Raw genomic sequence first — 15351 nt, 5'->3', positions numbered from 1 at the left:
GAAGACTATCTTGAAAATAGGCAAGGAAAATGTGGTACAAGTTGTGACTGATAATGCAAGTGAGAACAAAAAAGCGGGTGACATGTTGAAGGGAGTGTTCCCGCATATTTTCTTGACTCCTTGTGCTGCTCACTGTATCAACTTGACGTTTGGTGACATTTTCAAAAAGGCCCCGTATTCTACAGGTGAACTTGAGTCTTGATATTTAATGTTCTTTTTTAATCTTCATGTTAGTTTTCTTACTTATTAACTATTAAAAATTTTTGAATAGTTTTTGGTAAGGCTGTTAAGATACATTCTTATATCATTCAAAGGGCATTGTTGAATATGATGAGGAGATACACAAAGTAAAGAAACTTGGTAAAACCTGCTAAGACAAGATTCGCAACTTTTTTGACATTGCATAGTTTTTATATGCAAAAGAAAAATCTGAGAACCTTGTTTATGTCCACTGAATGGAATGAAAGTGTCTATGCAAAGGAAACTCTTGGGAAAGAAGTTGTGAGACACATCATTAGTCCATATTTTTGGAATGACACTGTTCAAGCACTTAAAGTTGATGGTCCTTTAGTTAATGTACTTCGTATGGTGGATGGGGAGAAAAAACCACCAATTGGCTACATTTATGAAGCCATGGATAGGGCAAAAGAAAGTATTGAAAAGGCATTCAATTATGATGAAAGGAAATATATGAATGTTTTCAAAATCATTGATGCAAGGTGGACGAATCAACTTCATCAACCTTTACATGCAGCAGGACATATTTTGAACCCGGGGCTCTATTATAAAAATAATGAGATGAAGACTTTAACTGAAGAAGTGTGGTTGGGATATCATACATGTGTTGAGAGGATGATCCTAGATAAAACTTTGCAAGACAAAATAGGGGATGAGCTTGGTGTGTACATGAAAGTTGATGGGCTACTTGGAATTAAGTCGGCCATTAGAGCTAGAACCTTAAGGTCACCAGGTGAGCATTTCAACATTTAACTGTTTGAGCTTTAAATTTTAAGTTATTACATATTAACTTTTAAAATAATTCTTCTACAGTTGAATGGTGGATGCAATATGGTCATAATGTCCCAAACTTGCAACAATTTGCTATTAGAGTGCAAAGTTTAACTTGTAGGTCATTCTGTTGCGAGAGAAATTGGAGCGTGTATGAACATGTGAGAACCTATATTACATTATTACTAAATTAAATGATATCTTAATTGTCCAAAGTCCTCCCATTAATTACTTTCTACGAATTCTATGCAGATTCATACTAAAAAGAGAAACAGGCTTGAGTTAAAACGCCTGAATGATCTAGTGTTCATCAAATATAATAGAACATTGGTGCGTCTCTACAATGCTCGCAATACCATTGATCCAATTTTGTTGGATAATATGGATGATGCAAATGAGTGGTTAACTAGAGCACCCCAAAATCATGAAGATGAAGAAGTATATGAAGGAGAAGGTCTCACTTATGGTGATGTTGCTACAGCTAGTGGTGTGGAGGAGAATATTTATGATTTTGGGGGGAGTACTTTAAGGGGCAAGGAAAAGAGAGTAGCTACAGGTTCAAGTTCATGTTCAAATAGAAGTAGAACTCTTGTTGATGAGTCCTCCGATGAGGACGAAGATGAGGACCAAGTAGAAGTAGAACCCTTGTTGATGGCACTTCAAGAGTTTGAGGATCTTGTTGAAGAATAGGATTTTGCTCTCTTTGTGATTTGGTTATGCATTTGCTTTATATGTTGTTACTTATGAGGATTATTGACTATCTAGTTACTTTTTAATCTAATTCTTTTGAGTTCTTGATTATTTATCTATGAATATTTTATATTTTATATTTTTATACTAAATAACGCTTTTTCTGAAAAAACATGCGCTTCGCTTCACACTTCTCGCTTCTGTGAAGCGAGCCCCCGTCGCTTTTTTCCTCTTCTCGCTTCTCAAAACACTGCTTCGATACATCACTTTACGCAATAAATCGATCGGATACATCACTTTATATGATGTATCAGGACGTAGGTGATGTATCCGGATTCCACCAAAAAGAAGGGATTTTGAATAATTTTTAAAAGAGTAGGAATAGAGTGTAATTGAGAAGAATCACTATGAGATTTAGATAAAATTTACGTATTATATAGTAGAAGAAGTTGTCAGTGTTATTTTTGCAAATTTCAACTTCCATCATAATTTTCTTAAATTTCAAGTGGGAGCCCCTGATCACCTAAAGAGATTTTTACCTAACCACCAACAAAAGTTGTGGTGGAGTCATCCTTATTCAGAGTTTTTGAGTTCAAGTCTCCTTAGATATAGAGCCGCCTTTGTTAGGAAGCGTTTTACCCCCTCCCTCCACCCTCCCTCTGATGTGGAATATCTCGAAATGCATTCGAATTTAGCCGAGCCCTAATACGGATATCAAACATTTTATGCGAGCCAAAAATAATTTTTTAAAACTCTTAAATGACCTAATATTGACAAGTTGTTTCAACTATCTTGTAAGGGAACAATGTCTTCTTAATTATATGAAGTTTACGCTGCGCAAATTTAAATAATTTAAGATCTTAATACATACATATACAAAATAATTGACAAAAAAATAAACAAAAATATGTGCTATATTGAGAACTAAATTTATCTTTATTCATGAGATAAATATTCCCTGATTGATAATATTAACGAGTGATTTGGACGTCATGTTTGACCAATGTCAGTGTAGGGCTAACCTTTATACGTGATTTATTTAAAAGGTAACATGTCAAATATTGGACAAATTATGAACATATGGCATCAAAATATATTTTTTTCAATTCGTGATACCAAATAAACGAACCGAGGTTTGATATAACGTAATAATGTTTCATTTACTGCGCGGAATTTTGATAGTTCGATATTTTTCTACTTTCAATTATTGATTACCGAATTATGAAAATCAAACCTTAAAAATATCAAATCGAATATCAAACGCGCACCTCTAGTCAATATAGTTGAACTTTATTTTCATTGAAGGGAATTATTTTAATTTTTTGTAATAACAAGCAAACTAATTAAGTCCTCTTTTAATCATTTAAACTATAAATTAAAGCTTTACGTCATGTACACATTTTATTTAGAAAATTCTTTAAGTCAATTCGTAATGTGAATGACTAACCATTATTATTGTTGTTAAAATTTTCTCTTTTTAAGTCTTATAGATTTATTTATTTTCCTAATATTGTAATATTTTCTTTCCCGACTTTACAAGGATTGTCATATTCAAAAAAAGGAAAAAAATAAATTCTCACCTTTACTTTTTTTCAAGTCAAAAGGATTTTGGCATATAAATTAATGAGGTAATCTTTCTCCATCTAATATTAGGATTATCGTATTTATAAAAAGGAGGCAAGACCACTCGCTCAGTAATCATATTAACAAAAGTTTTAATTCTTTGCTCTGTATATTCATGATGAAGTCTCAAAATCTTCGAAGAAAACTACGTAAGAAGCTGGTAAAAAAAGATGAAGTTATAACTGAACTTTTAGAGTTTTCTTTTACATCAATTCCTAGAAAACCAAGGACAAAAACAATGGTAAGAAAAATTGTGAATAAGAATCAGAAGTTGAATTCATCAACAAGTTGGATTGGCTTTAAGAGGCAGAGCAGAAAAGAAGATTCAAGTGATCAAATGGGTGATAATTGGTACTCTACACCACTCTCAGAATATGAGATTCCAGATTCTATTTCTGATGATCTTTTTGCATTACAATGGGATAAAGATATTTTTCTTTTTTACTTTTGGGATAACATTCCAGAGTAGATATACATGATGTATGAATTATGCAATTTCCAATGTATTTATTATAGCCTTGTCAAGCTTTTTAAAGATCAAATTTTATTTTATTTTTTATATAAAAAAAGTATTTTGAAGAATGAAGATGTTTGTTCAAACTTTAAATAAAGAACTAAGGGTTATTATTATATAATAGAAGTTGTCGGTGTTATTTTTGCAAATTTCAACTCTCTTCAAATTTTCTTAAACTTCAAGTGACCCAAATCATCAACAAGATTGGTAGTGGAGCCATCCTAGTCTAGAGTTCTCGGCCTCAAGTCCCTTTAGGTATAGAGTCGTCTTTGTTAGGGAACGTTTTATATCCCTCTCTTTCCCCTTTTTTTTTAATATAGAACATTTCGAAATGAATTAGAATTTAGCCGAATCCTAATACAGATATCAAACATCTTATGAAAGTCAAAATAATTTTTTTAATTCTCAAATGACCTAATATTGACAAGTTATTTCAACTATCTTGTTAGGGAACAATGTCTTCTTTTAAGAAGTTTACGCGTCGCAAATTTAAATAATTTAACATCTTAATACATACATATACAAAAGAATTGACAAAAAACAAAACAAAAATGTGTGCTAAATATAGAACTAAATTTATGTTTATTTATGAGATAAATATTCCCTAAATGATAATATTAACGAGTGATTTGGACGTCTTGATTGACCAATGTCGATAATTTTTTAGAGTTTGAAAGAGTAGATCTTACCTATACGTTATTTATTTAAAAGATAACATGTCAAATGTTGGACAAATTATGAACATATGTCATTCATATATATATATATATATATATATATATATATATATTTTCAATTCGTGATACCAAATAAATGAATCGAAGTTTGATATACTGTATTAAAGTTTCATTTACTGGGCGGAACTATGATAGTTTGATATTTTTCTACTTTTAATTATTGATTATCGAATTAAAAAATCAAAATCATAAAAATAGCGAATCGAATACCAAACGTCCACCTCTAGTCAATATAATTAAACTTTATTTCCATTGAAGGGAATTATTTTAATTTTGTGTAATAACAAGCAAACTGGTTGACTTTTTTCTGAGAAAGGAGAATAGGAATGAAATAAAATAAATAGAAATAGTAATCATTTAAAGTATAAATTAATTTTTTACGTCATGTACACATTTTATTTAGACAATTCCTTAACAAAATTCGTAATGTAAATAACTAACAATCATTATTGTTAAAATTATCTCTTTTAAGTCTTATAGATTTATTTATTTTCCTAATATTGTAATATTTTCTATCCTGATTTTAAAAGGATTGTTATATTAAAAAAAAGGAAATTCTCGCCTTTACTTTTTCTTCAAGTCAAAAGGATTTTGGCATATAAATTGATGAGATAATCTTTCTCCATCTAACATTAGGATTATTGTATTTATAAAAAGGGCGCAAGACCACTCGCTCAATAATCATATTAACAAAAATTTTAATATTTTGCTCTAAATATTTATGATGAAATCTCAAAATCCTCAAAGAAAATATGTAAGAAGCTGGCAAAAAAGAATGAAGTTATAACTGAGCTTTTCGAATTTTCTTTTACATCAATTCCTAGAAAATCAAGAACAAAAACAATCGTTAAAAATATTGTGAATAAAAATCAGAAGTTTAATTCATCAATTGGGTGGATTGGTTACAAAAGGGAGGACAGAAAAGAAGAATGAAGTGATTAAATGGGTGATAATTGATATTCTACACTACTCTTAGAATATGAGATTCCAGATTGTATTTCCGATGATCTTTTTACATTGCAATGGGATAAATATATTATTATCTTTTACTTTTGGAATAGCGTTCCAGAGTAGATATACATGATGCAAGGATTGAGGCCACTTTGCAATGTATTTATTATAGCCAATTTAGTCAAGCTCTTCAAAACGGCAAATTTTATTTATTTTTTTATTAAAAAAATATTTTAGAAAAATGAAGATGTTTTTGGTATTAAATAACAAAAAAGAGAGAAAAAAAGAGAGAGTAGAAGCTGTTATTACACTATCAATCTTTTTGATGGCTTCACAAAATGAAAGACAAAAAAAAAAGCAATTTCTGCAGCTATCTGGAATGAAGGGTCGTTAATTGAACACTTTCATCTTTCTGTATATATCAAAAATCATACAACATATAAAGGTAAAAGAATAACTTTTTATACATATATTAAATCTTGTACATTCTTAGCGAAATTACTAATTTGATCACCACTCGAAAAGTACAAATCACACAAGGCACTTGTATTTTCCGCACCTTTCTTAAGTTTCATGCCAAATGAGAAAAAAATTTCTTTACAAATTATGTAATGCATGTTATTTTTAATACACCAAATCACTATTATTCCAATACGCCTGACTAAACGACCCCTAAATCTATTATGAAGAGCAGGTTAGGTGCTTTAATTAGTAGGAATCATCTTGGTTACTTTTCGTGTGTAAATTTATGTGATGGAGATAAATTATTCTTGTCCAAAGTGGAGTTTGTTTATAGAGGAAACATATAGAATGAAATCATTGTTTTTTTCAGTTTATCTTTAGATCTAGATAAATTGTGTGAATTTGTGTGACGGAAATAAATTAGTGCCAAAATCATCCTTGTTCAAAGTGTCATTTGTTTATAGAGGTAACATATAGCATACATTTTATTTTTTTTATTTTAGTTTATATATATCTAGATCTAGATAAGGTGTGTGAATTTGTGTGATGGAGATTAACTAGTGACATAATGGCGTTTCGAGTTTCGATGTCGTCATGATTAGTATCAACTATCAAGTGATTCGATTTCAATTGAACATTTTCATCAAAAAATTATACTGTATATATAGAAAAACATAGAGTGTATATATGTAAAATAATTACTTTTTATACATATATTCAATTTTAAATACCCTTAGCAAAATTTTTAATTTTCCCACCGCTCGAACAGTACAAATTGCAGGAGGCATTTGTATAATAAGCAGCCCTAATATTTTCAACACCTTTCACCTTAAAGAAAAGAAGGGTGAAGAAAACTGGGCTTACATATCAAGGCATCAAGTCGGATAGGTAAGTATATATGAAACAGTTATCTGATATTTGTGTTGATATGAGATAAGCAAGTATATAGTGGAATATAAAGTCGAAGTGCCCGAACACCGCAGTTGTAAAAAAACGTGTCTCGTTATAAGAACATCATAGAAATGTAATAAATCATATAAACATTTCAACGATCAATTGCAAGAGTTGTTATTCAATGTTAATAATGAAGCCTGAACATTGCAATGCATAAAGATCATCGGAAATAGAATCTGAAATTTCATATTCTAAAAGTGGTGCAGAGTATCAATTATCACCCATTTGATTACTTGAATCTTCTTTTCTATCCTCCCTCTTGTAGCCAATCCTGCGCTTCACGAACTTCAGACTCCGAATGAACAATAAAAAAAGAGTTACCATAAAAAGCAAGTACCTTATGCCTCTTATTGTAAAAGCACATGAAATAAATGAGAAGTAAAGGAATGAAAGACAAAGTAATGTAGAATAAGCAAATATAAAAAGTAAAATGATTAGAAAGAAAAAAGAAAAGATTTTTTTCTAAATGAGTAGAAATTTAAATTGAAACAGATAACAATAATAACATATATAGTGAAATTTTACAAGTGGGATTTGGAGAGGATAGAATGTATGGAGATCATATATTTATCTTGTGGAGGTAAGAAGACTGTTTTCGGAGGACTCTCGACTCGAGTATAACATATCGAAATAATGAAAAGAGGAAAACAACGGTGGAGAGCAAAGCAGCTAATAAGGAAATAGTAACAACCACAAAATAATGTGATAACCTAAACACAATCAACAAGAAGTGATGGTAGAATCAAAAAGCAAGACATTATAAGAAAACAACTAAACCCCTCGAAAATCAAGACAACATTCCATACCTACTAACATTCTACCCTAATACACGATCTCTACACCCTCCTATCTAATGTCATGTCCTCGATAGTTTGGAGTCTAATCACCTTTACCTCTACCTCTCTGCGTACTCATTATATCCAGTCTCTCACACATCCTCACTGGGGCATCTACGTATCTCTTCTTCACAAGTCCAAACCATCTTAGTCTTGCCTCCCTCAATGTGTCCACCACAGAGGTCACTCCCATCCTTGTTCCAGATATCCTCATTTCTAATCTTATCTCTTCTATTGTGCCCACACATTCATCTCAACATCCTCATTTTCGCGACTTGCATCTTTTGAACATGAAAATTCTTGACGGGTCAACACTCCACCCATACAACAAAGTCGGTCTAACCACTACTCTGTAGAACTTACCTTTAAGTTTAGATGGTCCCTTATTGGACCTAACTCAATTTCAAAAGCTAGCTCAAGAAAAAAGGATTGTCCAATGCACACCCAAACCCTATCCGGTACTGAATGCGTGAACAATTTGCCTAGGAGCCCAATTTCATTCATCATCTCCGCACACCCAGACATTGTCTAGTACTTGATGCTTGAACAATCTATCCAGTGGACCAACATCAGGGACCAAACTCGAATACCATGTTAAATGGACGTTGGATCTAACTCAACTCAAAAAGTTAGCTCAAAAGGAGAGTATTGCCCAAAGTCATATTAAGAATCTAAGGAACCCATTCATTCAAGACCCCCTGCATGTCCAACACTGTTCGGTATTAGATACGTGAACAATCTATCCAGGGGCCCAATTTCATTCATCACCAATTGACCCTCGGCTCAAGATTTGTTTCTTAACCAACAACCCCTAAATGTTGTGTAAGTTGTCAAATAAAAAAGTTAGAAAAGAATTTGCTCTACTTTCACTTTATGCAAATTTGTATACATCTATGAAGTAAGAAATACATGGTGTAAAGCTATCCTGCAGCTCCTCCCTCTATAACAAATCTCAAACAAGAAAATACACAACCAGATTCTTCATTGTACACATCAAATTTCTTTCTTTTTCTAACATGAATACATAATTTATAACCTCGTCGATGCACAAAAATCCTTCAAATGTTCCATTTGTGTAGGCAGTACTCCGTGTTCTCTAGCGAGCCTACACGACTGTTCAGTAATAAGCTGATGTGTTGAAGGCCTCTCCCATGGAATAATTCCGAAATCATCATTATACAGTTCCATCCCTTCAACCAAGAACTGCCAGAAGAATGATCCTGCCCCCGACCTGTTTCTTTTTGCAGACTTGTATATGAAATCAAGAACCATTTTGTAGAATCTGTCTCGTTGAGCGGGTTCAAAGTCCTCGTTCTCATTTGACAAACCGAATTCAGTGAACATGATCGGTTTTCTCAGTTCCTTGTCACCATCTTCTATGTGAGAAAGCATCCATTTGGCAGCAAATTTTAATTTTTCTTCGAAATTTTTATCATGGAACCTACAAAATAAAGGATGTTAAACAGGGGAAAAAATGCTCTGAAGCAGCAGCCTTCGATAAGAAAAAGGAAAGTTCGGTCTAAAAAGGTACTTATTAAATCGTTAGCACTGCACGAAAAGAATTCATCTTTTTCCTGTTTGTCACAAATTAAGAAAGTTGAGTATGATAAAAAAAAAAAACTCACCAATGGTCTGGATATACATGTACAGAGGCAAAATCAATCGTTGAGAGCATGGAGTTGCGGATGAAATCTGATCCAAGATCAGCAGCCCAAAATTCTGGATTGCCAGTTGATCTTTTGGGACTTCTACGACCGTAAAATCCTTCTAGGCCTACCGTAAGCAGATGTTTCCTATCGATCGACTTCACAAATGTTGACATCTCTTCTATCCAGTCCTGCAGAATTCTATGACGCGATTAATACATATCCTGGTGAAGATAGGGAAGCAGAAAAGTTTCCTTTTTCACAATTAATTAGTCAAACAAAAACAAGATACCCTTGGATTAATATGCCAAGTTCTGATTTATCCTCAATATTGATATAAAGATGAAATGTCCAAACACATGAAATTCAACATGTAATGCTATAGACATAATACACAAACAAACACTTAAACTTGGTCTCAACTGACAAATAAGCACTCCAACTTTGAGAGTGCACATCTAGATACCTTAGCTTGATCTCAACTGCCAATTAAATACTCCAACTCATCCCCATTGTATCTCGTGGACACCCGACACTAATGTGGCACATAACTGTTGGAGGTGTCTAGAGGATGATTTTGTAAGTTGGAGTATTCAACTGATACGGTGGACACAAGTTGAGGTGTCTAGATGTGCACTATGAAAGTTGGAATACTTACTTGCCAGCTGAGGCCAAGTTTGAATGTTTATGTATTATGTCAAAGATATAATACAAAATTTAGGAGGGATTGCTAGTGGATACCTTCTGCTAAGTGTTACCACAAATCAACATAAAGCAAGGACAAAATTTTGCCCTCGTCTTTCGTAACTCATACAAGTATACATTAGTATTGCCAGAAATGTTGGAGGCAAGAATTGCCAAATGAAACTCTGGTCGTCATGTGCATGAAGTATCCACAAACAGACAATGATTTGATAATTATAAACCCTCATAATATTACAAACAACAACTACGCCTCAATTCCAAACTGGACTTGTTTCATTCCACTACTCAACAATTTTTTCTTTTAAGACTCATAATGCAACTTTCTAAAAATACCAAGTGACGGCCCAAACTTCAGAGAACAGAATAACGAAAATGAATAGCTACACAAATAAAGGACTACTTTTTAGTCAAGTACTATGACATCAAAAGAAGATAAGAGTCTAAAACTTACTTGAAGTGTGTCACCAGAAGGATCGGTCATGCAGCGAGGCTCGTTTATTAACTCCCATGCAAAGATAGTTGGATCATCCCTATACTCCATCCCAGTGTATATGTTTCTCCTAGTTAGCACTGTCTGGGATTTTGAAAAAAGAACGATTACATGGGTCAGAAGCTTAAGATAAAAATGTAATTTTAGCATCAATACCGGGATGTGGCATGCAACTGCAGACAAAAGAGCAAAAAGATGGCTTCAATCATGGAATGGCCTAACGTGAAAGCTATTCTTTCTCTCCTTATAGAAAGTTATAATGGGAAATTTAATAAAACAACTGAGTAACTATGTAGACACAAAAAGCTAGCTGAAGATAGAATTGGAAAGCACCAACTTAACTCATTCTGTTCATAATATACCCTTTCTGGAAAAAATATTCATTCAGCCTATGAATCCATAAGTGACAAAAGATCAAACGCTTCATTAATCCCTATTTTATCACCACTTCATCATAGCCTCAATTCACCAGATTTCCAAAAATAGGTAAAAGTAAATAACAAGACTTTCACCCATGTTGCTCGAACTCTTCAAAAAATACCGTTGGTTGTGTGTCAGATCCTCCAAACGTTATGCATTTTTGGAGGGACGCGTGTAACAACATTTTAGTCAATCTCACTGGCACAACGAGTTCTGTGAACAAAGTAAACAAATTTCTGCCAAAGATGGTCACCAAGAATGAGCAGAAACATCAGTAAACCATTGAGTTTCACTTTATTAGTATATTCTACATCAGCTAATACTTAAAGATACTTATTACTAAAGGAATTTACTAGCTTAGTTGACAAGATGTTTCCTATTAATGATTCCATATGCAACAGTTTGCGACAGAAGAAGGTAACAAGTTTTATATCGGTGCAACAATTAGAGATATGCTGTATTTGGAAACACAGACGTAGCGCGCAAGACACAAGTTTTTCCCGAAGAAACATCTTTTCTATGAAAATTACCTTGACATAATTCTTGAAATAACGACGTATGGTAGGGTCATAGAAGAATGAATCGTTGGAAGAGCTTAAAGCAACACCTTCCTTCTCTGCCCACTTTACATATTCGGTCTTCCCCCCAAATGCATGCAGGTTGTTAACCAAGCTAAGCATCAGCCTAATACCATTCTTTCTGGCTTCTGCAATAACATGATCCAATGCCTGCAACAACACATATCTGCATCAGGTGAATATGCCACACAAAGATATAAATGCAGATGATTCGTACACCATATAATTCTTAGTAGCAGTATGCCTAATTTTAAAAATTAAAGAATCAGTCATTGATAGTTGCGACAAGATAGGCTGCCTACAACACACCCTTGGAGTGCGGCCCTTTCCCGGACCCCGCGTGAACACAAGATGCTTCGTACACCAGGCTGCCATTTTTTCATGAAAGATATCAACACTAGATTTAATAACAACTTCATATTTAAGTACTTGACAATATGTAGAAGTCTTCCTTCATACAAATAATATACAATTTAATGTGAAAACTTCCGGACAGAGATATAAATGCAGATGATCCGTTCGTCGTATAATACCTAGTCGTAGTATGCCTACTTTACTAGATTAAAGAATCATCCAATGATGGTTGCGTGAGGGTAGACTGCCTACATCACACTTCCTCGGGATGCGGCCCTTCCCTGGACCCCACATAAACACGGCAAGCTTCGTACACTGGTCCTCCCTTTTCCTTCTTAAAAGATAATCAATACTAGGTCAGATAACTTCAAATTTATGTACTTCACAAGAATTTAGAAGTCTTATAATTAAACTTCCTTTATAGAAATAAGGTACAATGATGTAATTGGTCTTGAGTAGGAAGACTAATAACTATGGAAAGATTGCTATAAAAGGGAAATCTACCACATTAAAAGACATAGTAATAAAACACAAATTGTACTAACAACAAGTTTTACTTACTCTAAACACACTTTCATCAAATCTACCAAAGTAAGAGACATACTCCCTCCGTTTCAATTTGTTCGTTTTACTTTCCTTTTCAGTCTATTTAAAAAAGAATCTCTTTTCTTTTTTTGTCAACTCTATAATTTCAACTTTCTACATAGCACGTTTAAGATCACTAGATTCAAAAGTCTTCTTTGTTTTTTCTAATTCCGTGTCAAGTCAAAACCAAATAAACGAATTGAAACTGAGGGAGTAGTAATAATTATAGAAATGACACTAAACAATAAGTTCTACTTACACTAAACACACTTTCATCAAATCTACCAAAGCAAAAGACACAAGTAACAATTATAGAAATTGTACTTAACAACAAATTTTACTTACTCTAAACACTCTTTCATCAAATCTACCAGGGGAAATCTGCAGAGCATTGTATCCACCATCATTAAAAGCCCAAGTTCTACACACAGTGAGTCCCATCTTAGCACCAGCTTGTAAAATCCCTTTAATCCTGGGCCTATTACTATAATCCACAGCATGGTCCATTAACCAGTAAGAATTCCACCCATTTATATAAAAAGCTTTACCATCCACAAAGAATTGAGTTCCATTTCTCTCCACAAAACTTAGCTTTATTTCTTCTCTGTTGAAATTGAAACCCCACAAGTCTCCAAATGCCAAATAGAGAAAAGTAACAAACAGTGCAAACCCAATGACTGGATAAAACAGGCCACCATTTCTTGCTAGCTTTCTGCTCATAGGTGATTGAACCATTTCAAGAAATGGTAAAAAAGGAAAAAATTGGAGAAGGCACTTTGGAGATCCAACTTGAGAAAATGCTGAAACCCCATAAACCAAGATTGAAACTTTATGTTATAAATATGAGAAAATAATGAAACCCCATAAATAAAGATTGAAACTTTATCATAATAATTATGAGAAAATGCTGAAACCCATAAACCAAGATTGAAACTTTATGTTATAATTATGAGAAAATGATTAAACCCATAAATCAAGATTGAAACTTTATGCTATAAAAATGATGATTTAATGAAACCCATAAAACAAGATTCAAACTTTATGCTATAAAAATGAGAAATTTAATGTAATACAAAATACCAAGATTGTATTTTTTTAGAAAAAACTAAAAACAAATTGTACCTGTGATCCCCTTAGCTCCCCCAATCTATGGGACTTGCGCTTTTTTTTCAAGAACAGTCAGATCCCCCTTCTGTGAAAGAGTGGTAAAAGGATTACTTGAAGCACAGACAAAGTCTATCAATTTGGAAAATCAAGATACCCAACATGAAACTGCATCACGTGTGTGGGGGGTGGGTGCGTGGGGGCGCCTAATTTGATTTTGTTTCTAATAGGCGTTATGTACGTGATTTATGGGTATAGTATATAAAGAATCTAAATCCAATCTATTAATTAATTTGTATATGCTGAGATATAATATTAGGCAATCAAACTTGACATCGGCTTTTTACTTCGCAATAACTCGGGATTTAATCCCATAGTTTTTTTTTTGTTTTTTCTGGAAGGTATTTTCTTATATTCAATTTTGTATTGGACGAGGAAAGAAGGGGCTTTTGATCGAGATGGGTAGAAGAAGCACTGCGGATAAGTAAGCAATCCAATTTTGAGAATGTACATTTAGATATATTAATTTGGTTATAATTATCAATTAAACACTTCAATTCGTCTGACTTTATCTCGTGGACACTCAACGTTGTCGTAACACAAATTTTAAAGCTATTTAGATAATCATTTTATAAGTTTAAGTGTTCAATTAACTAACGATAGAGATTAATTGAGGTGTTTAAATATACAGACTCAAAGTTGAAATGTTTATTTGCAAGTTAAAGCCAACTTAAACGTAGATTTATGTATTATGGCTAAATTTATTTAGTGATATTATATGTTGATGGTCTCCCTCGTCTACAAACACACCTTGGTGAATTTTTTTTTTGTAAAATATATATTTTTAATAATGTGGATAAGTATTATGAGACGGGAAAAATATATAGTAGTATTAATTTCTGTATTTTTATTTGCTTGTTTGTAGATCATTTTTCTTTTCGAGCTCTTGATAATTTTATTTGTTATACTAGTTTTTATTTTGTTGTGATGGAGGTGATATGTATTTTTATATTTTTAACAGAAATTCCACGGCTTTGATAGGAAACGTTTAGCTTTCAAAATGAGATTTTTTAACATGAATCTGAATTAATTAAATTTCAAAACGAATATCTAAACAAGATGACTTTTTCTATTTTTTATTTTGGGTAAAAAATTAATCCAACATTGGCACTTGAAGTCTAGCAATCATGCCCTATTGTAGGCGGGTTTTCTGCAAGTCTAAGGAAATATCTTTTCCACAAAAGAAAAAATAACTTTTTATGATTTGACATTCTATTTAGATAAAGAAAAAAAAGTGTGTCATTAGGTAATTAACGAAATCTCAATTAACGAAATCTCAATGATATTATATCAATATATTGATACTGTGATGGTATTTTAATTGCATGTTTTGGGGGTACATTAACAATAATCAGCAGTTTAAATAATTGCTTGTGATTATACATCTTTTCGACTTGACAATATTGAAAACTATAGTTTACCAATATCCTTAGTTCAAATGGATTAATCATATTTAATTTCTAATCATAATGGTTGATTTTTGTTTTATTCCAACGCAAAGTATTAAATAAGTTCATAATTATTGATTAGATAGAAAAATGTAAATTTTACCTAAATTTCATAGTGATTCTTTTCAATAATATTTTATTCCTATTCTTTTAAAAATTATCCGAAATTTCTTCTTTTTGGTGGAA

At 32.5% G+C, this 15351-nt stretch overlaps 2 protein-coding genes across 2 annotated transcripts; one reads left to right on the top strand and one right to left on the bottom strand.

The window, feature by feature from the left end:
* The first annotated feature begins 444 nt into the window (after nt 1-444).
* On the top strand, nt 445-990 carry LOC129875844 (uncharacterized). The gene has a single exon (XM_055951070.1). The coding sequence runs from the start codon at nt 445-447 to the stop codon at nt 988-990; it is 546 nt and encodes a 181-aa protein (XP_055807045.1).
* A 7628-nt stretch (nt 991-8618) lies between these two features.
* LOC129877101 (mannan endo-1,4-beta-mannosidase 2-like) lies at nt 8619-13876 on the bottom strand. The gene is made up of 6 exons (XM_055952585.1): nt 13676-13876; nt 12899-13353; nt 11567-11764; nt 10578-10700; nt 9401-9612; nt 8619-9216 (listed from the first exon to the last, which is right to left on the bottom strand). The coding sequence occupies exons 2-6, from the start codon at nt 13286-13288 to the stop codon at nt 8805-8807; spliced, it is 1335 nt and encodes a 444-aa protein (XP_055808560.1). The 5' UTR covers nt 13289-13353; nt 13676-13876; the 3' UTR covers nt 8619-8804.
* Between the last annotated feature and the right edge of the window lie 1475 nt (nt 13877-15351).

Source organism: Solanum dulcamara, chromosome 12 (genome assembly GCF_947179165.1).
Source record: "Solanum dulcamara chromosome 12, daSolDulc1.2, whole genome shotgun sequence".
Taxonomy (NCBI): domain Eukaryota; kingdom Viridiplantae; phylum Streptophyta; class Magnoliopsida; order Solanales; family Solanaceae; genus Solanum; species Solanum dulcamara.
This window is presented reverse-complemented; position numbering and strand designations above follow the sequence as displayed.

Bases quoted from the DNA above. Each gene is read 5' to 3' on its own strand.
- LOC129877101 (XM_055952585.1), bottom strand. From the start codon at position 13,288: ATGGTTCAATCACCTATGAGCAGAAAGCTAGCAAGAAATGGTGGCCTG. The intron at 10,701-11,566 runs GTAATTTTCATA...TCAAAATCCCAG, and splicing joins ATTTCAAGAATTATGTCAAG to ACAGTGCTAACTAGGAGAAA. The intron at 9,217-9,400 runs GTGAGTTTTTTT...TTTATTTTGTAG, and splicing joins CATGTATATCCAGACCATTG to GTTCCATGATAAAAATTTCG.
- LOC129875844 (XM_055951070.1), top strand. From the start codon at position 445: ATGTCCACTGAATGGAATGAAAGTGTCTATGCAAAGGAAACTCTTGGG.